The 26,003-nt window shown below is 44.1% G+C and overlaps 1 protein-coding gene across 1 annotated transcript in view; it reads right to left on the bottom strand.

Moving 5' to 3' along the window:
* The window catches only part of FBXO15 (F-box protein 15), a 39,947-nt gene that overhangs the window by 3,367 nt on the left and 10,577 nt on the right, over positions 1-26,003 (bottom strand). The window contains 5 exon segments of the mRNA XM_060029575.1: positions 14,951-15,093; positions 20,613-20,822; positions 21,390-21,632; positions 25,145-25,184; positions 25,187-25,237. Of these exon segments, the coding sequence (XP_059885558.1) occupies positions 14,951-15,093; positions 20,613-20,822; positions 21,390-21,632; positions 25,145-25,184; positions 25,187-25,237 (687 nt within the window).

Below are 26,003 nucleotides of genomic sequence, written 5' to 3' on the forward strand. Positions count from 1 at the left end.
GGTCAGAGCTCTTCCCACTGACCCTGTGTAACTGCTTGCTTCTCTAAGAACAAGGTGAAGCTCTCTGTACATGTAAGCGATCTGCACACAGAATGCATATGTGAAGGTGAACGCAAATAAAATAGGTCATGTTTTTGAGTATTTACTGTACACCAAGCATATGTTACATACTTTGTGTACAGCAGCTTAAAAGAATACCTTAGAATAGCACTATTAATTAGACACTGCAATTCTCTGAGCTCACAGGTGAGAAAGCTATGCGCCGAGAGGTGAGCAGTGCCTTCCTTGCCCGAGGCCACGCAGTGGTCAGCGGAAGAAACGTGACCCAGACCTGTTCTGCGTCTGGAGTCCATGTTACAACAGATTAAAACAGATATGAACATGGGGACACATGATCACCCATTGGTTTCAATACTAGCTGAGAATGTATAACGTAGGTCTAGATTCTCATGGAGTTTTGTTTTCATTTTACTGCCAACAGAGAAAAATCTAAGAATGCACAGACAGATGCGCTGGGGAACCGTTTATGGCTCCCAAAACTGTTGCTGATTTGCCCATGCTCACTACCTCCCGTTCCCAGCCCTCCCGTAACCAGGTCGTGAGTGGCCTGGCTCCTTCCCTGAGACGCGCCCCTGCTCACCTGGGTCAGAGTGAGCCGTGGGAGCAGGTAGAGAAGGGAAAACGCCTCTGACAGACGCAGGGGCAGAGGCCCAAGTCCTCGCAGAGTGGGCACGGGCAGCACTCTGGGGTCGACTACTAGGTGTGACAGGGCGATGTTTTCACAAGAGAAGCCACAGTGTGTCACACGTATACAAACGCAGAGTCTAGCTCTTCCAGAGAGACGGTGAACTACTGTATCCTTATACATTCCTGTGCTGCTTAAACCATTCAGAATAAATTCTGTGGTGGAGACTCTAACTTTAACCTACCAATACGTAAGGCCATCCTCAAAACGCAGAGAAATACAATGCAAGGCTCACCACTCTTGGCTTCCCGCGACATGCACGCACAAGCACGGACTTCAGAGTCGTAAGGAGCTCGTTCCAAACCTGCCCAGGCATTTGCTAGAGGTATGACCATGGCCAAGCTCCAAGCCAAGCAAAATGAGACACAAATAGAGAGCACTTTATAAAGCTTTGTGATTAGTGGAACAAGTAGTAAACAGTAACATTACAGGGTGAATTGTCATAAATGCCAGACTAAGGTTGCTAAGCACCTTAACGTATTATCTCAACCATAATACTCCCTCTGAAGAGCCAAGCCCACTGCCAAGCAGAAAGATGTACCATGTTCATGGAATGCAAGACTCAACACCGTTAAGGCATCCGTTTACCCAAATTGATATACAGACTTAATACAATCCAAATCATAATCCCAGCAGGCATTTAATAAACAATTTACAAATAAATAATAAGATGTGACAGGCTGATTCACATGGAAATGCTAAAGACCTAAAACAGCCACACAATCTTGAAAAAAAGAAAAATAAATGACTTCAAGACTTACTATAGAGCTAAAGCAATCAAGACAGTGTGGTATTACTACAAAGATACACAAACAGATCAACAATATAGAACAGACAGGTCCAGAAATAGACCAACACTTTTACAAGCAACTGATTTTTGATGAAGACATCAAAATAATTCAATGAGAAAAGAAAGCCCTTTCACAAATGGTGCAATAACAACTTGCTATTCATACGGGAAAATAACATGAACCTCAACCCTTACCTCATACTTCACACAAAAATTAAATTAGGGATGGATCACAGACCTAAATGTAAAAGCTAAAACCATAATCCAGCTGGAAGAAAGAACATCTCCATAACCTGGAGTAGGAAAAGTTTTTAAGACAGAAAAAAGAAAATACCATAAAACAAGAAAATAATAAATTAGATTTCATCAAAGTGAGAAACTTCTGATCACTAAAAGATACCACTAAGAAAATGAATAAGCAAGCCATAGACTGGAAAAAAATATTTTCAAAACATATATCTGACAAAGGACTGTTATCCAGAATATATAAAGAGCTTCTATGGTTGAGAAATAAAGAAACAAATACTGATTTAAAAAAAAAAAGAAAACACCACAAAAGGATTAAAGACACTTCAAAAAAAGATATGCAAATGAACAATAAGCACGTGGAAAAGTACTCAGCACTATTGGCCATTAGGGAGAAACTACTGCTACCATACACCAGACGAGCTAAAATTTAAAAGACTAATAACATCAACGGTTGCCCAGGATACGGAGCAGCCAGAACACTCACACACAGATGATGGAGTGTGAGATGGTACAACAACTCTAAAAAAAAGAAGTTTGGCAATTTCTAATACATAAAAATTTCTTATACATAAAAAAAAGACTGGCAACTTTTAATCCATAATTAAACCTGCTCTAATTCGACTTCCCAGTCCTAGGTATTTAGCCAAGAGAAATGAAAACATATGCTCACAAAAAAGACTTGCACAAGAAATCTATAGCAGCTTTATTCATAACAGCCCAAAACAAAAACAACCCTAATTCCCTCTCTATCAACAGGAAAACTGGTGAGCAAATTCTGGTATACTGGGCTTCCCTGGTGGCGCAGTGGTTGAGAGTCCCCCTGCCGATGCAGGGGACACGGGTTCATGCCCCGGTCCGGGAAGATCCCACGTGCCGTGGAGCGGCTGGGCCCGTGAGCCATGGCCGCTGAGCCATGACTGCTGAGCCTGCGCGTCCGGAGCCTGTGCTCCGCAACGGGAGAGGCCACAGCGGTGAGAGGCCCGCGTACCGCAAAAAAAAAAAAAAAAAAAAGAGACGTCGGAATGGGAGCTAGAAGGAGGGACAGAAGGCTGCTGGACACATCCAGTCCCACTGACACGCACCAAGCCCACCCGGGAAACTGCACTGGGAAGAAGACCTACCCCTGGGTTTTTCAACATGAACCCTTCTTGCTAAGCCAGCTTTAGGTGAACTTTTCTATGTAGAAAATTAGGTTCTAGGTAGCTTTCAAACAAAAAATAACTTTCCCATCTATACAGAAGTGTTGTTTTCTTTTAAAATAATTTTTGAATCAGAAAACATGAATACATTTATAAGTGGAAGAGGAGCTGATGGAAAACTGGTTTGAAATAATGAACAGATAAGAGACCAAGGGCTAAATAAAGGTCCCGGAACAGGCAGGAGCAGGTATATTTAGGAATGGAAACTGGAAAATCTTTTGGCAAGACAGTGAGACATCTTTTTCTCTGAAACAGGAAAAATCAAGCCTACAAACAGACCGTGCCACCGTGGAGATGCGCTGGCAGGTGAGGGAGGACGACCAGTCTCAGCACGGCGGGTCGTGAGCCTTGAGAACGAGGAAGATGAGTGTGACTGTGTTTAAACAGCCTTTCTGCGAAATACAAGGCAGGACTAACAAGACTTGATTAGAAGATTTCTGAGTAGCAACAAGGGATGAGTTGAAGTCTGACAGCCCCAGTGGACATGCGTTTGTGACTTCCTGCAAGGAACTGCCGGGCATTCACGAAGTTAGACTCTCAAACAGAGTCAAGAGTCCGGAAATGCAAAAGAGGAGGAAGAGGGCTCATCACATAAAGGTTTGAGGCGCCTCCTCACAGGTCCCATGTTACCGCCGGGGCTGGCTTCAGGGGCCACAACCTGTGTGGATACGAGGGACCCCTCCTGGTTTAATGTGCTGCTGTCAGCATTTTGAACTTAATAATTTTCTACCGAGGAGCGCCACGTTTCATTTTGCATGGGGTCCCACAAATCACATGGCCTCTTCTGCTTCAGGGCAAGGACCACTGACTCCCTGCGAGCACTGACATAAAACGTATGGAGATCAGCGTTCTCCTGCTCTGTGAACAGAATCTGTAATGCTGATTTTTCATAATGAGTCACCAAAAGTACAAAGCAGGAAAAAATGTACTAACAACCACTGATGAAGATGCTCTGAAGAATTATCTGTTCTACTTTTTCTAGATAATCACCACCTAGAAAGTACTGTATTATTTCTAATGCCTTCCCGTTATCACAAATGCTTAGAGAGGATAATCTGACCTAGAAACATAGAAAGTAATTAGTATCAAGGGAACAAAACAGGGAACAAAAAAGTATCTATTTTTGGAATCACAAAAATAAAAATGGGATAACATGCTATGTATGAAAAGTATCTTAAACAAACACTAACAACTTTAAAAGTAGAATTTCTTAAAGAGAGGTTATCTGGGCTAACCAGTGTCTGCTGCTCAAAAGTTGAACAACCCTACTTTTTTCATAGAATAAAAATAAGTTTCTCAGGTCCATAACTTCTTTCAAACCCCTCAATATTTTCTATTGTGTCTTACAGAATAAGGCACTGAATATTTATCATTTAATCAGTACTTTAATGAAAAGCATATTGCAGAATCTCTATAGGAGATAGAACAAATCTAACAACAGATAATGGAAACATAATCTAAACATATTCCTTGACAATGGCAGCACAAAAATGAGTTGAGAAAGGTGAAGGACCTACATAAGAAAACATTTCTCCTAAGGGCAGAGAAGAAAATTTAAAGAAATGGAGAGATAGTCCAAAACCCTAAATAAAAACACATCAATTCCTTTCAAATTAATGTCCACATTCAATACAAATCTGATCAAAATCCAAATAAGACACTTAACATCTGGCCAGGTGACTATCAATTATATCTAAAAGAATAAGTGGATGGAAATAACTGAGAAATGCTGGATGAATGCTCACCAGTAAGAAATGTTACATCGGGGGAGGGACACATTTTCATAACACAGTTCACAAGTAAAGCTTGAACTGCCTTCCTGCCTGGTGGAGATACAGGGAGAAGGGGTGCCAATCCTCAGCAGAGAGAAAGAGCCCCAAGCGCAAAGGGCACAGGAACCTGCAGGCTGCGTGTAATCTTTATGTTAATCAAAAGGAAGTGTGGGTTTAAAACATGAAGAGAAATAATGTAAAGGAAACAAAGGTGAATATTCGCCTGATCCTGGCAAGTGAGTACTTTCTACGTGAAAAAATTTCGGAAGAAACAAGGAAGAAAGGACTGATTACGTACAATTAAAAACTTTGGAAGGATCCAAAGCAACATATACCAAATTAAAAGGCAAAAGACAAAATGGAGAAAACACTTGCAGCAAATATAACTCGTATAAATCTTGTAAACATTTAAAACAATGGAACCAATCAAACACAAACAGATGGAAATTCAATCAGGAGAGAAATGTAAAAACAAGACAACACTAGCACATGCCCACCCCCTGGAAGCACTCCTTACTTCCTCTCACTTCCTCACTTTAGTCCTCAGGGAACCTTACATGGAAGGTTCTCATGCTACTGCACCATCACACACTTGTGACAGGTACTCCGGAATCTGGATCCTACGAAGACGCCCCTGAAATAGCCTACCAGATAGCTGCTACAGTAGCCATAAACTTCGGCTACAGTCAACAGGCTTTTTTAAATAGCCAACCTAACATTCAACATTTGCAAATTTAAAACAATCAGATGTCATTTGCACCTCTCAAATCATCAAATATTTTTCAAATTAATGCTCATGATAATAGTGCTATAATCATGAAAATGGAGACCTAAATGCCCAACAGAAGGAGACTGGGTCAATAAATCCTGATAAAACCAAACAATGGGTTGCCACACAACTTTTCAAAATCTGATTTTTCCAAAGAGTACTACTTAGTGACGTAGGGAAAAAGCAAGCGCTGTTCACACAATGTGGTCCACAAATATAAATACAGCTACAGATTTGAAAATGGACCAAAATATAAACAAGAGTTGTCCTTGGGTGACTTTCATTTGCTTCTTTAGAAGTGTCCATATATTCAGAATTTTCAAATCCCATAATAAGAAAAAGACATTAGTTTTTAAATGCATTTTTATAACAACTCAAATAAGTGACAGAAGCAGCATACCTTGTTACTTAAAAATTCTTTCCCACTACCAAACGTAAAATAGATAGCTAGTGGGAAGCAGCCGCATAGCACAGGGAGATCAGCTCGGTGCTCTGTGACCACCTAGAGGGGTGGGATAAGGAGGGTGGGAGGGAGGGAGACGCAAGAGGGAAGAGATATGGGAACATATGTATAATTGATTCACTTTGTTATAAAGCAGAAACTAACACACCATTGTAAAGCAATTATACTCCAATAAAGATGTAAAAAAAAAAAAATTCTTTCCCTTTGCTTCTTTACCATCACTCTCCCTCTCAATACTGATAAAAAGACTACAATCTGCTGTACTATGTAAAACCTTTTTCCCTCAGCTTCTGAAAATTGGTAATAATTAGCCTGATACAAAGATCAAAAAATATGCATTCTTTCGTACTTTGCACTGCTCATCATGCTCTTTTTCAAGCTCTATTAACACTTCAAAGACACAGCTGGACTACTTCCCGTCTGCTGAAGCTTCCACTGGGCTGCACCCATTCTCATCCTGAGACAGTCTATTCTTAGCAAGGCCTGCCTGCGAGGCTGGCCCTTGGCTGGTGTCTGGGGATGGATTCCAGGAGTGCCCCCGCCTCACCATCCCTCGCTGACAAGAGTGGGTCACCTGCCTGAACAGTCTGTACCAACAATGTGGTTCCTGCTGAGCACCTTTCCACCTGGGAGTCTGGAGTTTGGGCGAGCCAGGCAGCAGGTGCCCATGTAACCAGCCCCAAAAAGAACCCTGGGTGCTGAGTCTCCAACACACTTCTCGGGTAGGCAGCATTTCGCAGGTGTCCTCACGACTCCTGTGTGACCGCACATCCTGGGAGTGGACCCTTGGAAGCCTGCACCTCCTTCCCCTAGACTTCACCCCTTGAGGCTTTTCCCCTCCACTGACTTTGCTCTGTACCCTCGGGCGGTAATAAATCTTAGCCATTAATAAAACCATACCTTGAGACCTGTGAGTCCTCCCAGCGGATCAATGAACCTCCCAGCAGATCCACTGGGTCTTGGGGACCCAATGCCAACAGTCTACCCACATTTGCAAAAGAACAGAGATCATAATGTGCACAGGAAAACCCACAATGCACTTTAAGAAGCTTACTTCAAGTTTCCATTTACAAATTATTTCTCTTATAAATCCAATTCAGGTAACAAAATATGTCTTCTCTTAAACATCCTTTTAGTTTAATTTTAGTGGCAATACCCAAAGAAGCAGGTAGCAAACATGGACAGGCTCAGGAATCATGAACCTTCCTTTGAAAAAAAAGGTAATACTGTTCCTTTTAAGAAAATTCTTAATGCAGCCATGACTCGTCAAAGTGACAGAACACATGAAAATACAAACAGAAAACATCCCAGGTCCTTGGGGGGAGGAATATGACAAAGTTCCAAGGAGAAGCAGTCAAAGAAACCTTTAGGGAAAGAAGAAAGGACCTGGATTCTCTGTATTCACCATCAGCAGCGCTGAGAGGTAGGACATCCTCTCCCTGGACAGCGTCTGACTGAGGAGGATATGTCTAGAGCTCGAGCTCTGCACTGGCAAACTGGAGGACCAGGCAGAGCCGCCAGCACGGAGCCTGCTCTGACCTGAAAGGCAGACAAGGTGAACAGTACAGCAGGCGTGGTGTCACCACGTGGGAGCTGAGCCCACCAGAGAAGTGTGGGAATTCACAGCCCAGAGGCGTTGGCTGTGGCCTCACAGCGCTGGCCAAGTGCAGGGTCCCAGGGTGCTCATCCCCCAAGGGTGAGCTCTGTGTCTCAGGGATCTCACTCCAGCTCCAAGAACCAACTAGGGTCTTCTGGTTTGATTTTAGTAACATGTATTGCAACTGCAACACTAAAAATCCAAAGAACCTGGTAGCACAGTACATGAGACAGAGTTAATAAAATAGAAGAGAGGGATATTTTATTCAGAGAAAATACTGTGACCAAGAGGCAGAGAGCATAAAACGGCCAGCGCTCACTGAGTGCTTCACTGCGGCTGCTCTGCATGAATATAAACATGGCGTGAATCTTCTGATTATCTGTAGTCCCTGCATATGAACTGACTAAACAGTCATTTCTGGAGATCATTTTAGCCCATCGTAGGCAAATTATTCTACACAATGCATTCTATACTAAAACTCTAGAGAAATATATACATTTCCTCTAAAGGATGAAGGCATGCTCAGATTTATAGACATATCGTGGTACAACTAATTAAAATAGCTACGAATTGCTATAAGTCCAATATTTATCAGAATACCTGACAAGAGAATCTGGAACTGCAAAAGATGTGCACGGTACCTTGGGCAGCTGCTGCTTCAATGATCCCATGCTTTCTCAGTCACTGTAGTTTTACTGTGTGTTTAACATTTGGCAAGACCAGTAGCCCTCTTATTATTTTCAAAATTTAATCAAGACCTGGATGGTGGTCACACAGTTGTTTGCTTTATGACAATTTGTTTTATGCGTTTCTCCTTGTGTCATTAAACAATACAAAAAAAGTTTAACCACGCAGGTGGCTTCAGAGTTACGGGTAACGGTCTACTTCTTACACTGTGTGGCGGCTACATGGGTTTTTTAATTGCTTGTTTTTCTGTAGTCTAAACACACATCGGACAGAGAAAACATGACACTACCTCACACTTAAAACTTTAAAACAAGAATTTTATCAACCATGCCATATTCATGTGTATTCGTAAATGGATTTTAGAGTCAACTTTTCAAGTTTCATAATAAATTCCCTTTGGGATTTTTTAATAGAACTGTAATGAATTTGTGGACTAAATTGGTACAGCCTCAGACGTTTTATTTAAAGATGGAATGCTGGAAGCGGTCCTACGAAATGACCAAACTCAGGCTCTGTCCATCAATTACGTCATATTTAAAGTTGTACCTTTCCACTCCCTCCTACCTGGGTCTGGCCCACTCCCCATTAACCCGTCTGAGCGCCACCACTGGTCGCTTTACGCCGGCCCCGGCCCCCCTTGGCCTGCCCCTCCTCAGAGCCCTCCGGGAGCCCCTGGAGTCACCCTCCCCAGGGCCTGCGACCTGGCCCAGCAGGCTTCTCTGCACCCGTCATGGAGGGCAGGCGACACGCGTGAGACGTGCGCATCCGCCGCCAGCACACCCCCTGCATCCCGCCAGCAACTGTCAATGCACGCACCAGACACACAGATGGGCCTGGTCCCCTCTCCTTCCTGCCACTCCCCGTAGGCTGCCTCCTCAGAGCCAGGCGAGGATGCCCCCAGCTCTAGGGATGTGATGATAGAACATTTATCCTTGATGGGGTCCAGTGCTGTCACCCCCTCCTGCAATGACATCGCTGGAATTTACTAAATATACTCCCTGGTACCACAAGACAGTTTCTCAAAAACTGTAGCAGGCGTTGGAGTCTGTACTCCGGTGAAATGTAACAACTCTGATGGCAATGGCGCCCCCTGCTGACCCTCATCGCAGAACTACATGCAGAGGAAGCACCTGAGTCTTGTGTGAAGTCTTAGGGTGAAAGTGTTCCTCACTGTGAAAACAACAGATGAAGGTGAATTATTCCCACAGAAGTTTCCTGTCCTCCTTCACTTTACCTGGCCTCCTGTGTGTCCTAACAACCATCTCACCTTCTCAGGGGTGTGTCAGCACTCCAGCAGAGAAGGGCCCCACCTGATACCTGTACAATGTCAACACCTTGAAAAGACAGAGTCACACACACAAGAAGATCCACTCTAGAAGCACATCACTGCAAAGTACGGTGGAGAGGAGACAGCGGCCAGGCTCGGGTGCAGATGGAGCTCCGCCATGCAGCAGCTGCTCGTCATTCAAGAACTGGCCTACGGTCCACCCCAGCCGCCCTGTTAACAACACGGGAGAGATCACAGTGCCCAGCCCACAGGCTTGCCGTGGAGATTAATACAAATATGAAACGTTCAGCAAGCACCTCTGATGAGCGCCCATCCGTTTTCTCTGTCACCATTGTCCTGTCCTCATCATCATCACGGGCACAGCTTAGGCATGAGGGACACACACAAAGCTCCGTCAACATGATGCTGTATTTGCTGAGAACGAGGAGAAGGGGAATCCTCTCCTCTGAAGTCCTAGCACCTGCCTAAGACAGACCTCAACCCAACCCCTGGAGAACAGAGATCGTGTCAGGTAGGAAATGCTGGAAGTGAAGGGCCCCTGAGGATGCAGGGCTGGAGCCCTGGAGAGCGAGAGAACAAGTTCTCTGCCAACACCAGCCCCAGGCCCACGAGTTTGTGCCCTGGGTATAGACAGGGGGCATGTCAGCAGTCCCCTCGACAGTGTATACCGGGAAAAGGGATAGATTTCATCCTCTATTTTAAATATCAGGATAAAGGTAAATGGGTTAAAATACAGAGAAGATAATTTGGGCTCAGTGAAAGGCCACATTTTCACACCTTCACAAAAGCGAGTGGGCTGTTTCCGGGCAGAGCAAATTCAAGCCCAGGAGGGGTCATTCTCTAGATCACCTCACCAGTCCTTCCTAACTCTGAGAGTCCAAGATTCTGGGCATAAAGACCACTGAAGAGGGCTTCCCTGGTGGCGCAGTGGTTGAGAGTCCCCCTGTCAATGCAGGTGCCCCGGTCCAGGAAGATCCCACGTGCCGCGGAGCGGCTGGGCCCGTGAGCCATGGCCGCTGAGCCTGCGCGTCCGGAGCCTGTGCTCCGCAACGGGAGAGGCCACAACAGTGAGAGGCCCGCGTACCGCAAAAAAAAAAAAAAAAAAAAAAAGAAAAGACCACTGAAGAAAACCTGAAAATTAAACAATCTAAGCAGTCAACTCAAAAAAGCTAGAAAAAGATCAAAATAAACCTAAAGAAAACAGATGATTTCTAGAAAATCATATAAATACTAAAACTGATTCAATTAAAAGTAGAAAATCTGATTATAACAGAATCAGAAACAGATTTAAAACATAAAAAATAAAGGAAAACTGTACCCTGAGTTTAAATGGAAAATGCTAAAAACCAAATAACTGAAACCAGTACCTTAAAAATAAGCATACATGTGACAAGAGAAGCTTACCTTAGGGATTCTAGGATGTTAACCAATAGAAGATACATTAATGAAATTCACTATAATGGTGTAAAGGAGAAAAAAAATCATATCATCAACAGTTGCCCAAATGTATTTGATAACATTTAACAATTATTCCTGATTTTTTTCAAAAAATCCAACAAATCCAGGAATAGAAAGAAACTTCCTTAACTTGTAAGAACACATAACAAAAACCTGGAACAAACATACTTAGCGATAACGTATTTTATTAACTTAATTTCCCATTAAGTTGGTAATACCCTCGTAAGAGGGGAATTTGCCAGTGTTCTTCAAAATTACATCTGCATCTACCCTGTGAGCTAACAACCCTACTTCTAAGCAAGCCTCCCAAAGACAAGCTGCCGAAACATGAAGCAATGTGTGAACAACGCTATTCTTTGTATATTCGCTGTTCCACCACCTGTAACAGCAAAGACTGGAAACCACGGAAAAAAACATTAACAAACTACCTATCTATGGATGTTTTAAAAAGAGAGAATGAAAAAGATCTGTATCTCATTCTAAAGACTAATCTCCAGGGCTTCCCTGGTGGCGCAGTGGTTAAGAATCCGCCTGCCAATGCAGGGGACACGGGTTCGAGCCCTGGTCTGGGAAGATCCCACATGCCGCGGAGCAGCTAAGCTCGTGTGCCACAACTACTGAGCCTGCGCTCTAGAGCCCACGAGCCACAACTACTGAACCCTGCACGCCACAACTACTGAAACCCATGTGCCTAGAGCCCGTGCTCCACAAGAGAAGCCACTGCAATGAGAAGCCCGCGCGCCTCAACGAAGAGTAACCCCTGTTCGCCACAACTAGAAAAGCCCGCACACAGCAACGAAGACCCAACACAGCCAAAAATAAATAAATAATAAACAAACAAACCAACATGCCCATTAAAAAAATAAATAAATGAAGACTAATCTCCAGAATAAATTATTAATTGGGAAAAAGGAAGGAACTTAAAAGGGAGTATAGTATGCCGCATTAAAAAAAATGGAAGAAATATGAATATATTGATATATAGCATTATGTATTCAAAAAGAAACATTTAAAGAACAAACCTTAGCTAATATAAAGGGTTAACTTTGAAGGGAGGAAAGGAAGAGAAGTGAAGGGACAAGAGTAGAAGTAAATGTCTCTGAACTACATTGCTTTGTAACTTCAACTTTGGACCATATAAATGTTGTATGTAATTTTTAAATGTAAAAGTAGGAGCAAAGGAATCCTGAAAAAATAAAAAATCAACTGAAACAAATCACTCTAATTGTATATCAAAGAGATAGCATACCCACAGACAGCAGAATTATTTTAGGTGACTTAACTTTTTCTAACATGACATATCTTAAACACATAAAGAACCACAAGGAAAATCTTAATTAAAATAACATTCAGTAGATTATTACTAATAATTTCAGTACTGTTTTTGAAATTATTATATATTTTGATGTTGTTCGGCACAAAGACTGTGAGCAGAAGAAAAGAAATATAAGTGTATAATAAAAAAGGTTAATTAAAAACCCCAAGATCTTTAATTTAAATGAATGTATGATTTATTTCTACGTATTATAAAATCTACAAACCTCATAGCTCTGCCTACTGAAAACCCTAAAAGAAATGAAAACCCAAGAGTAACGTGCATCCCCAGGAGGCAGACTATGGTCTCTAAATACCATAGTGTAGTGGGAACGAAAAGGAACCAGAGCTCCTAGGGAAAATGGCCAACTCCAGGTCTGGGTAGGAAACAGACAAAATGAGCCTGAGGTATCCTGTCCTGTTAGAACACAAGCAAGTTACCAAAGATGACCACACTCATATCAAAAGAACAGGAGATGAGATGAGATGACAGCACAAATTGAACATCACAGTAACAATAAAAATAATAATGACTTCAAGTGGACTAAAAAACATAACCTCTATTTTTTTAAACCATGAATTCATAATACCTCCCCCCCCAAAAAACTTGCAAGTTATCTTCAAAGACTATTAGAGCATTAATCACTATGTTGTAAATTAATGAAGAATTAAGCATGTACCATGCCTTTCCTATATTAATTATATTTCGTGGTAATTAAATAGTTGATAATAGAAAACCCTTCTTTATAAAAGAATGCTAATAACAGATGTAGAAGGAATGACAGAATTAGGGGATCATCATTTTACAATCTCTAATAAAATGATGGATATAAGTACCCATCATCTGGTAGACATTCATGGAGAAATTTACAATAGAAGAAGCAGGCTGAAAAATCCCTGAACCCACTGATCAACCTTAACCTATTTAATATTTAGGCAAATTGCTTGAAAGACGCAACATACCAAAGCTCACACAAGAAGAAATACATAACCTAAATAGCCATACATCTGTAAAAGAAATTGAAACTGTAGTTTAAAACCTTCCCACGAAGCAAGCTCCAGGCCCTGATGGCTTCACAGGTGAATTCCACCAACCACTTAAGAAATACTGCGAGTTGTACCCAAAATCCTCCGAAAAATTCGAGTGTTAGGAATACTTCCCAACTCATTCTATCAGATCAGCAGTGGCCTGAGACCAAAACCACACAAAGACATCACAAAACAATTAGGAGATATAATATCAGAAATAACAAAGATGAAATACTTACTAACAATCTTAAGAAATGTGCAAAATTAGTATGAAGAAAATTCTGATACACTCCTACAAGACATAAAAGTATTTCTGAACAAACTGAAAGACACTCCACATTTATGGGTAGGATAAATCAACGACGAAGATGTCAGTCCACCCTAGGTTAATATACACATTTGTCACAGCTCTATCAGAGGTGCCAACAAGCCCAGAAAAATCTAGAATCTTCCCGAGACAAATACAAAGACGGCTCAGAGAAGAAAGGAGGCTATGAAAATGGCACAGAAGCCAGCCTGATGTGGATCCCACTGACCAAACTGGGGACTTCACAAAGAACAAACTTAGGTTCACAAAGAATAATGTCTGTAATTGATTATAAATTACTGAGTAAATAAAAACCGAAGAGTCCAAAGTGACACTAAACAAGAAAGACAGAGAGGAGAGAGTGCACTCAAAACCGTTTCCCACCACAGGAGGCGACAATTACATCACTTTCCTAATCTGAAAATTGGTGGTTAAAAGAGAAAAGATGCAAGCGTTTGCCCTGCCATTACAGGAATCCACCCAGTTGATGAAGGAAAGCTCTTTACAAAAGCTCAGCTAATAAATGTGGACACAATGACATAATTTTAAAACCACCATTTTCTAAACTCAAAAAAACTGATTTGGGCAAGGAGTATTAATGGATGTCAAATCCATTAGCCAGAAGAATTTTGGGAACAGGATATTCAGAAACGAAGTGCATAGTTTCCCCTGTAAAATACTCTTACGACAAATGTTAAACTTCAGTCTATGCAAGTCTCTACACCAAACTTCAAGGTCATGGGATACAGAGGAAAGAGAGCAAGAGGAACCAGTCAGAGAAACCAGAGCAGGGCACACTGCATTCCCGCTTTTCCTCCTCTTGACTGGTGTCCCTTCTCTCCTCTGTCCGCCCCAGTCCGTGTCTCGGCTTCCGTGAGCATGATAAACACGGTGCAGGGCAGAGGGCTCACTGCCTTTACTCTCATCCTGGACGGGCTCGACACTGGCCCTGCTGGCAAATCGACCAAACTCCTCGGAGAAAGAAGAGCAGAAATTGGGGTGGGAGAGGGGGGATGCGGTAGGGCAAAGCAATAAGTGCCAGGAGAAAGGCTGAGCAGAGAATATTCCAGAAGGCAGAGCAGGGGTGACGGTGATGATGGAGACAGAGCCAGCAGCTGAGGAACTGCACAAGTCCTAGTGATCAGGGTCTGGGAGGACGGAGGGCCAGGACACGGTTAAGGGGCCAGCCAGGGGGCAATTCTTAACTCAGATATAAAACATGGTCCCCTCGCCTCTCCAGCCTTGGAATTCCACTCTGAAACAAAAGACTCAGTGAGTGTTACCTTTGCTGGTGGAGAGGTTGCCAAATGTGCCACACAGGCAGAAAACTCCCCCGCTGTGCATATCAACATGGAGTTGGTAGCCACTCAGTCCACACTCCGGGCTGTCATCCGAAAGGGGGCTATGAGGAGGCAGCGCGTAGGGGCTAAAAAGCAAAACAAAATGTACCTGTCAACACCAGAGGTAAAATGCTTGAATTGGAAATACTCTTTAAAAAACTAACACCCCTTCAAAGCACTAGCTCTCATCAACCCTCTACAGATTCCCAATCACGTTCAGTGCCACAGACGCAGAAGAATGGCCCCCCGTTCCTTCTACCAACTTCCATAGAAACGGGCAGAAGCGTGTGTTCCCTGCGCATCCGCAGACCACCGTGACAGAACATGGTTCTGAAATCCACCCGGGGCAGCAGCTCCGCTCTGCTCCGCAGTGGTCTCGGCATCCAGGGGGCTGAATGTGCAGCAGGAAAATGCACCCAACAACAGACCTACAGCTCAGGGACTCCCCCGGAAGAAGACCCAAAGCCACAGTGAACGAGCTTTCATTCAGTAAGAAACGCGTTACTATATAACGTAACAAACTCAGAAGCACTGGGGAGCATTTCACGTTAAAAAAAAAAAAAAAAGGCATATGGGAGTCTCAGGCCCAGGGGAAGGGTGAGAGGAGCAGTGAGCCGGAAAGCATGTCCCCCACCTGATGGCCCGAAGTCCATTAACAGACACACTGTCCCAACCAAGCAAAAACACATCTGCAGGTCAGGCCAAGTGGGCCACAGGTCTGCCTGCCTTTCAAGACTTGAAAATGCAAACTACTGCAGAGAACCTGCAGCACCTCAGTGCACTAGCACCTGGCAGTAATGAAGCTTCCCTGCCCTGTAAATCATACTCCACAAGGTGCGTCACCCTGAACCCAAGCAAATAAGGCAAACAGCTACTGACGGATAATCCAATGTTTCTAGCAACAGCTACATAATTTTGTCTGTTGGCTTCTGTCTAGTGATTAAAGACAGAATGTCTTTGTAGCTATTCTCAGGATATTAAGATGGTATCAACTCCGGATCCTTTATGCTGACTGTACAAAATTTAATACACCGCATACGAATACATACACAGCAGCCGAGCCTAACGTGCTCCTCTCCACAAGGTGATGGAAATGAAGATTTGCCATCACAAAAGCCAGTTCTTCCTCCCTCTGAAAAAGAATACATTTTTCAACTGAAATATTTTAATTTTTCATAAGGTCATTGTGAAGATCGCAGCACATTCATCTTACAGATAGATGTGGTTTCTTACAATCTAAGATTCCTGCAGCGCCAATGCATTATCACTGTCTAATAAGACTTATCTGTCACATTGATAGCAGGACCACAATGCACCCAAATACACAGAGCATGTGGTACCGAAAGGATGAACACCCTAGTATTTATGAAACATCAAAGTGCTGTCTGACATATGATGCCTGTGGAAATATATTTTGTTAGTCCCAGGTTGTTTCAAAGTCTTTTCAAAGATAAAGAGAAGGCTGGTAAGAACTTCACAAGGTTAATCCCACACACACTCAGCAGCTGTGGCAGGACCTGTTTGACTTGGCAAACCCAGTGGGAGGGATTAGACTCCAAGTCCACTCGTCAGCAGGTCGGACAGCAGGAGACAGGACAGGATGGCACAGGAGCCGACACCCGTTTCTCCCCGGGCACAGCTGCCCTGCCAGGGGAAGGTGACCCAGACGGCAGCCTGAAGCTGCCCTTCTCCAGTGGCCGATGGGACGATCGGGTCAACCAGAGTCCTGGCTTCCGCTCGGCCAACCCGGATGGACCAACTCAAGAGCGCAGAGCGAGCCAAGTGCTGCATGGCCCCCAGTCACCTTGTACAGAGGGACTGAGGGAGAAAGACGACCCGACGGCAAGAGCAGGACGAGGGAAGAAAGGGTCCGGAGGCTGGCGTGGGGACCTGGGTTCTGCCTGGCCGTCGTGTACGGGTGTGAGTGCTATCCCCGGAGTCAACTTGGGAGCTGCCATCCTTACATAGCTCCAGGCGAGATGCATCTGAGGGCCCCAGGTGAAATGCACAGGAGACGCTCTGCCAGAGCAAGGGCGTGAAAGGAGCAGAAGGATGGAATGTGGACCAGCTGGAGGAGGAAGGGGAAAGTCCCAGGATGTTAAAGGGGTAACGTGAACCAAAGCGCCCAGGCGGGAAGGGCTCGTGTGTCACAGGTGAGGGTAGAAAGGCAGACCCGCCGCAAAGGTGCAAGGGCCAGGCAGCGGGGAACATGAGGTCCGTAGGAGGGTGCAGTCGCTGAACATCTAAAGGACTTAACCCTTGACCCCATGCACGACGGAGCAAACGTGGCAGGTACAGGCTGGGCTTGCCTTCCAGAGCCCCACCACGAGGCCCGGGTGCAGGCAGAAGATCCAGATCAGCCTATCACAGCCAAGCATGGTGGACTCGGTTAAGTGACTCAGGTTGTACTTTGCAATTAAAGAATGCCACCGAGGTCTTTGAACATCATGCCAAAGAAAGGAGAGAGAAAAATGAGCTCTGGCTTCCCCCGTGTTGTCGATTCTCTTTGGCACACCTAAAAAGACTATTAAGAACATGCCAATCATGCACACATTGCTAATAAGGAGAAACAACTTGTATAAATAAAAGGCAAAATGGATAAGTCCAAATTTCTTACCGTCTATCTTATTCTCCCCACCCCCGCTCTTACTGTCAACTCTACGGCCCCGTCAGCAGTGAGCTGAAGAATCACACAGGTGAGGGAGAGGAAGAACTGTCTCCTGTCCTCTTCCCCTCAAAACCCAGCACAACGCTACGATCGCAATAGATTCTCAATGTATGGGATGCATAAGCAAAGATGAAATCCCTCAAATGACAAAAAAGTAGGGGGTCTAGTAGGCTGCCTGAAAGCAGGTTAACCTTCTAAAGTTATTATCAAGAATAGCTCAGAGACAGTGAAAACTGTAACGTCGGAAAATAAATTTAAACCAAAATCATGAGTGTTTTCATGAAGGAGATACAGCATGAACTGGATTAGAATTTGTGTCTAAGAGTAAGTAACTCAAATGTGTAAGAAAACACAACTCAGCTCTACTGTTCATGACACGTAAAATCAACAGAATGAAGCATTCTATCTGCTCTATCACGGTAGGCGGAGATGTCTGTCATTCCCAGAGGCAATTCAGGAAACCCTGAGGGAGAGGCAGTCTCAGTGGTCAATTAACACAGCTCAGCACCAGAGGAAAGTCTCCAAGGAGCTGGCGCCAAGGGTGCGCCTCCAGCACCTACGACACACACCAGCAGGTGACAGGTATTCAACTGTTCGTTAAGCAGAAGTTCAAAGCCAAGGCATTCCGCCGTGCACTGTCTCAAAGCAGAGGGGGCTGTAAGCGTGGAAACCAGATGCCTGGCTGCCAGACCATCCTGGCCCCTCACTCAGAGAGCTTCTCGCGCTGAGAACTACACTGGTCAGGGAGAGGCGTTCGGTGAGCGTGCGCGTGAGGGAGAACCTAAAAATATGCTCAGCACGGGAGAGCAGACTCGGGGGAAGCTGAACGCCAGGTTGGGAACCGGAGCTGAAACCTTAGCTTCAGCCCTACAGACTGCCTCAGCGTGACCTTCACCTGTGTCCAGGGAGACGGCCCCTCCTTCGAGGGAGGGAAATGAAATGAGAGAACCTCCCCAGAGCGCACCGCAGCCACTGCTGTGACATCATGAGTGTGGCCACGAGGCGCCGGGGCTGGGAGAACACCCCTCAATGTGCCCGAAGCCCGCACCCTCAGACGCAAGGCTCCAGACCAGCTGGACGGACTCCACAGAGAACATGCTGGTCTCCCTTTGCCTTGGCCTCACAGGTTCGTCCTGGTGCAGAAACTAAGGCTGACATCTACCCCACATTTCTCAGAAGTTCGGGACGCAGGGCGTCACCTGCAGAATGGAAAACGCTGGCCACAGTGACAGCGTAAAGTGTCTGACCGGGAAGGCACATATGACAGGGACACACAAACTGCAAATTACATAGATAAGGCTTTCACTGTTTTAAAAAAAAAAGTCTCATGGAGGAAACAAGAAAGACCCGAATCAGAATCAGTGAGTCTCTCCTCTGCTGTCACACAGACGCGCACGAGGACTTGTTTCCGCACGATGAAAGCACCTGCTCACAAACTTGCGATAAAAGTGCCAATCAAAAGAGATTCCTGAAAAACACTTTCAGGGTCTGTTCACCACTGTTTATCAAGTGCGGTCTGAAGTCCGTTGAGTTTTAATGTATATAAATTAAATAAAATGAATTTTCCCAATGAATTTTGGCATTTCTGTCACTGTGCAGTATCTAGTATTCCTGACCTGGATGACAATTTCAGGAACACAGTATCTTTAACTGAGCTTTACAATTCAACACTATCCATTTATGAACTTTCATGATCATTTAATTGATGTCAACAATTCTGTCCTAAGCCCTGTAAACCATATCTCATGATATCAAATAACATAGTGTTCAAACTAGCACAGAGGTTGCAGACTCATTCTCCAAATATAATTTCATGGTGCATAAAACCTAAAGACCGCATTAGAAAAATTCTGGGGTCCGTCATGATACCATATAGAATTTCAGAGATTTATGCAAATAAAGGTACCATTCAAATGTGTCTGTACGCAGGGGAACCAGGAAAGAAGGTGGTTCTTCTGTGGAGATGCAGACCCTAAAGCGAGATCTCAACACCTTCCATGGCAAGGGCTGGGAGAGAAGCCCGCGGTGGGGCTGCAGCTCACAAGGCGGTAAGAACAACGCCCGCAGATGCCCTGCCAGGTCACAGGGGCCTGAAAGAGGAAAGGAGGCAGCCGGGGGCAGGAAACCAACACTGGAGAAGGAGAAGGCAGCTACCTTCGCGTTTCCATACATTTTATGTCAGGAGGTCAGGGTGCTATGTGTGCCACAGTCCAGCTTTTGGAAGAAAACGACTAGTGGTGAGAAAAGTGAGCGTGGGAGAGTTCTCGGGAAAAGCAAAAGCCTGATGATGAGTATGAACGCAGGGCAAGCCATCTCATGACAGAATAATAAGAAGTACTCAGTAAGCATCAGCAATACGCCACACACGCATCTGATTTATGCATTTGATGATGAAAGGTTTCGCTCTTCTTCACAGCAGCCACGCATGCTGAACCCTACATCACGACTGTCATCACCCCATTTTACAGACGAGAAAAGAGAGGCACAGAAAAGTCACCTGCACAAGACTGCAAATCTAGCCAAGTTCAACACAGAAGTACATAAAAAAAAATTAATGACTTTATGATCTAGTGTTTAAACTATGATTACTGTATCCCTTACTAAAGAAGGAAAATATAATAGCTTTATATATCTTTGTATTAACATGGTTAAAACTAAAAACTTCCAAAGGCCGGCCATCTGTCATCCGGGAAATTATTATGAGAATATCATTCCCTAAGTTATAGATAACCAAGGTATGAGGAGCCTAAGCTCAGGCTGTCATCAGTGTGAGAAACCCCTGCTTTTCCTATATGACAGTTATCCAGAATGAAGGGAAGGCTTTAAGATGCAATCAAGGTATATACACCACTGGTATTTTTTAATGACAAAAGGAAGGCCAACTGGCACTTACATATACGAAGTCCTCACCCAGAGGTTCTGCTGATTAGTACTTACCCGTTTTTCATGGGGGTTTGAGACCGGTTCAGAAACACTGGTGTCACCCCACACAAATCTAAGGTCGACAGTGTGACAAGACGTGGCCAGTCTTTGCCATACCACATGGCCGTGACTGATGAATCATTGAAGGAAAGATCAACGTGCTCCAGGATGTGTTCTTTTCCACTATTTTCTTTCAATATAATTACCCAACCTAAACCAGATATTCTGAAGAAAGAAAAGCAAACAAAAATGTCTGCCTAGCAGCAAAAAAAACACAAAAAACAAAAGAACTGCAGTCTATCACATGTCAACTCTAAAGCACCTGGTACCCTAAAGGCCAAAGCCAAAGTTCCTAGAACACGCTCGACATAAATTTTCAAGTCACAACAGTTCTCTCTTAGGACTTATCTCCTCACCTAACAAACACTCACGGAACAGCTGCTCTGTTCCAGGAACTGGTGATACACAGATAAAGAACACGAAGGGCTCTGCCCATGGAGGGATGCCTTGAATGAATCTCCTGCTTTACTACAGCTGACGACCAGGCTGCTTCTGCTTTTCATAAAACCTCTGATCCAAATATACGAATAGGAAAATACTATGTATTTTATAGATACACAAAAGCACAAAATATCCAACAGTCCCTCACAATACAAACCACACATCGGTCCCATATACACAATACTTGGAACTTACACCACCCTTCTTCTTTAAGGTGATGGTGCATCTCAGTGTTTAACGGCCCTCTCGCGACCACCACACGCCCACCCCCAAGAAGGCACGCCTGCCTACCTGAGGGCCTCTTTGGTCTTAACTGGGAGGCCTGTGCAAGGGTGGAGAGGTTTGAGAACCCGAGCTAGAGCTGCTTTTACAGACGCTATTTGTTTTGTAATATATTCTTTCTTCCAATATCCAGCTTCTTTATCCCCAGCTGACAGTGAGTTCATAGACACGGCTGTCTTCTCTACTGAATTAACTTTCCAATTAGATCGTTTAGGTGAAAAGGCAGTTGAGTAGATTCTGATCCAAATAAAGCTGGGGGAAGAGAGGAAATATGTTAACTGTCTAAGAGACACTGTAATGCACTTGTAATTGGAATGTATTAAATTAGAGACATGCAATCATTTTTAAATAGTCTATTTCCATGAACAAGTCAAGCTGAACACTTACAGTTGTTCATATGTTAAACTGAACTGTAGTGTGAGGTAAGCGTTTTAGATTCACCAACCCTAGAAACACATACTAACAGGAAAAGCTTGCTTCCCAGGGCTGAGTTACAGTGAGTGATCTCATATTATTTGGTACCATCCCTAATAAGAACTGCCGTCTTACACCAGTAATTGAAGAGAAGATCAATTATAGAAAAAAGCAGGAAGTGTATACAATATGATTCCCTATCTTAAATGCATAAGTGTTTCTGAAAAGAGCAGAAAGGAGTTTTAGATAGATAGATAGATAGACACAGATATATACACACACACAGACATGTCAACAGTAACTGACATGTTTGTAATTGTATGTTCTTTTTCCTTTCTATATTTTAATTTTTCAACAATGAACATGGACTGCTTGCACAAAGAGGAAAGAAATAAAGATGATTAATGACAACTAACAGTGACAGTTCACGTTTTTGAGCACCAGGTGTTGAGCGCTGCTTCAGCACTTCATATGCATTAACTCACTTCATCCCCCCAGCAAACCCATGAAGCTGCAACTACTACTGTCCCCACTGAACCGATGATGTGACTGAGGCCCAGATGCAAAGTGCCCTAGGCCAGATCTGTACGTAAGTGACAGAACTGCCACTGAATCCACGCAGCCTCAACCCCTGAATGTCACTGCCGCTTCAACAGCGCAAAGAAATGGGTTCAAACAACTGTATCCACATTCAGAGAGCCAGTCAGCCACAACGCTGGAATTCGACTCCACACCCTTGGTTGGTTACAGTAACCATCCTAACATTCCTGTGATGAACCATTTTCACACACATTATCTCACTTAATTCACGGTCAGGGGAGCCTCAAGAGAATGAAAACGTCTTACGGAATTAAAATATTACATATATTGTTCCCCTTGATTCTTTATAAAACACAAAGTTCAAGTTTAGGATGCTTCTGACAGTCCCCAACCCCAAATACATTCATTTCTTGATCACAGAATGCTCCACCTTGTTAAAAAGCTAAAGCAGATCTAAGGACAAGAGCATATTTGTCTAATCTGACTATCAGTCAAGCACAGAAGAACTTCCGTCAGGTTGTTCAGGACATAGGGCCAGTTTAATGTTTTGATAAACAGTGTTTCCCAGAGGGCTGGAAAATAACCCCCCACGTGACGATCCAGATCCAGCCCGATGTAGGCCTCCCTGTTACCCCACGCAGAGACTGCTGCTCAGGCCAAGGGCTGCCCTACGCAGGGCAGGGAGGCAGCGCCACCGAAACGGCAGGGCGCCAGGGAGACCCCACCCTTGCAGCGGGTCTCCGGAAAGTCAGCAGTGTAATCGGCTACAGCAGGGCTCCTGTCCTCTCCTCAGACAATGCTTAGAAAGTACCACAAACTTTCCAGAAACATTCATTGTTTACCTATCCAGTTGTTAATACATCCTTTTATGAAGTCTGGCTATGAAAGCACACTCTTAAAAATACAATTCAGGGACTTCCTGGTGGCGCAGTGGTTAAGAATCTGCTTGCCAATGCAGGGGACACGGGTTTGAGCCCTGGTCTGGGAATCCCACAGGCCACAGAGCAACTAAACCCGTGTGCCACAACTACTGAGCCTGCGCTCTAGAGCCTGTGCTCCGCAACAGAAGCCACCACTATAAGAAGCCCACGCACAGCAACGAAGAGTAGCACCGGCTCTCCACAACTAGAGAAAGCCCACGCGCAGCAATGAAGACTGAATGCAGCCAAAAATAAATAAAATAAAGAAATTTGTAAGAAAATACAATTCAACTGACACAATTAAGATTCTCCTGCAAAAAAGGAAACAAACCTTATGAAGGCTAACTTCCTAAGAAGTTCAGCTTTTCAGAGGACAGCTACTTCCAAGAAAGTGGGATGGGCAAGTATGCAGAGACTCTCACTAGAGCTGAGCCCACGAATGCACTGAGAGGTCCGGTGCCCGCCCCGTGTGGGTCTTGGATAGAGGCGATAGAGACTAAGAAACTTATAATTTATTAGTTTATCTAAATAGTCTGAGTTCTATCCTTGAGTAAGGTAAGAACCTGCAAAAAAGCTACAGTTTTCAACATTTAGTTGACCCCTTCCTTGAAAAATGCCTCACTGCACTTTGCTTTAGTGAATGTCTTCATCTCTTACTAAGGGTCTTTAAGAAAGAGACACACAAAACTTGCCCTACATTCATTCTAGAACTATTTCAGGAATTGACACTGCGTGTATACTGACACAGACGTGTATTCTCTAATACAGGAAATATCTTTTTAAATTAAGAGATAAGAAAACCGCCCTGCCCAACCAGAGAATAATACGTGTCCCCTTCTTATTATGAGAACTTGGCTGTTCGTTAGTACAACCTGGAGAAATTTTAAACACAGATTCTAGAACACAGAGTTAAAATCTGCAGAAATGTACATCCCGGGGATCCAAATATTTTTTTGAACTCTCCCAGCTTTTCTAATGCAGCCACTCCATGGACCGGCACCTGAGAACCACTGTACAGATGTTTCCTGCTCACTGCGTTCCAACATTCAACAATATCACAGCCCTCCAGCTGTTACTCTCCGTTTCCTCACCCTATTAAACCACCAGTGAAATCTGCATTCCCCCTTATCTTGCTCTTTTCCCTGGTTGATACGGGGGTTCCATGTGGGATCAGTATCTGTCTGATCTTTTGATGTTCAAGGACAGAGGGACCTCAAAGCCAAGACACCACAAACCTCACCAGAAGTTTGCAGGATTCCACTGTCTCGCTCCCAAGATAAACTTCTGAGCTGCAGACAAAGATCATAGCGACAAAACAAAAGAACGGGTTTCATCCCTCTTTTCATAGATCTCCGCTAGCCCAGGGATGCTCCACTGGCCTCCTGCTTCCAGGGCAAAGGCTCCCTGAGCGCATGTTCTCTCCTATCCCGCCTGCTTTACGCTTCCCCACCAAGCAAGTTCCATGGCTGGCCAGTTTCGGTTCTCCCCACACATACCTAAGGAAGCCCCTTCCTTGTCTTTCTTTAGGGTCTGCTCTGCAAGGCCCAGGCTGGGGTTAGGCAGGGGCAGGCTCCACACTGCTGCTGCAGACTGTGTGGGTAAGTCTGCCTGCCTCGGGGACAGCAAACCCTCCCGGACAGCAGACCAAAAGCCACTTTCTCCAACAGTTACACCAGCAACAAGCTTCACCTTTTTCAGTTCATGCAAAGAGATGCAGAGAAATGCAAGCCTTTGAAAATATCACACATTAGACATATTTCTACTCATGTATAAAACTACTCTTGAAATTCTTTTAAAGTCTAAAAAATGGTTTAAAAGCTCCTACTAGTTTTCACGACTTCCATCAAAACACCATCAAACACGACAGAGAGATTTGGTTTTTCTCCTTACTTGTCATTGGCCAGGTGATAAAAGCGCCTGTTCACACACCGGCGCGCAGCAGGGCCACCGCATCCAAGTAGGACAAGATCTTCAGCAGGATTTCTGAAGGCAAACGGAGAGAGGGAGGAATCAGAGAAACATCCGGAAAACAACTGGCCGTGCATCTCCAAATGGAAGGCAACAAACAGACGCTTCCTGCACAAGAGGCACACTGCACCCTCGTCTTCAATCATTTCTCGACTGATACGCTCTGCTTGTTACAATTCTCATGACTTAAACCAACGCAGAGACCCAAGGGTACAAACAGCTAATTTCCTTGGTATTTTTAATCAGGTTTTCACACTGGAAATGGAAATGAAAGACAGAGGACGCACTCGTGGCTACAGGCAGACCTCAGATATTACTGCAGGTGGGTTTGGCTCTAGACCCACCACAATAAAGCGAGTCACAGGAATTTTTTGATTTCCTGGTGCATATAAAAAGTTATGCTTACACCATACTATAGTCTATTAAGTGTGCATAGCATTATGCCTAAGAAAACAATGTACGTACTTTATTAAAAAAATACTTTATTGCTAAAAAATCCTAACCATCACCTGAGTTTTCAGTGAATCGTAGCAGTAACATCAAAGATCACTGATCACAGATTGCCGTAATATAGTGATAATAAAAAAAGTTGGAAATATTGTGAGAATTACCAAAATGTGACACAGAGACAAGAGGTGAGCACATGCTGTCAGAAACTGGTGCTGACAGACATGCTGACACAGGGTGGCCACAAACCAGCTGGTAAAAAACGCAGTATCTGCAGAGCACGATCAAGTGAAGCGCAGTGAAACGAGGTCTGCCCGTATTACTAAGAAAAACA

The sequence above is a fragment of the Delphinus delphis genome, chromosome 13 (genome assembly GCF_949987515.2).
Source record: "Delphinus delphis chromosome 13, mDelDel1.2, whole genome shotgun sequence".
Lineage (NCBI taxonomy): Eukaryota > Metazoa > Chordata > Mammalia > Artiodactyla > Delphinidae > Delphinus > Delphinus delphis.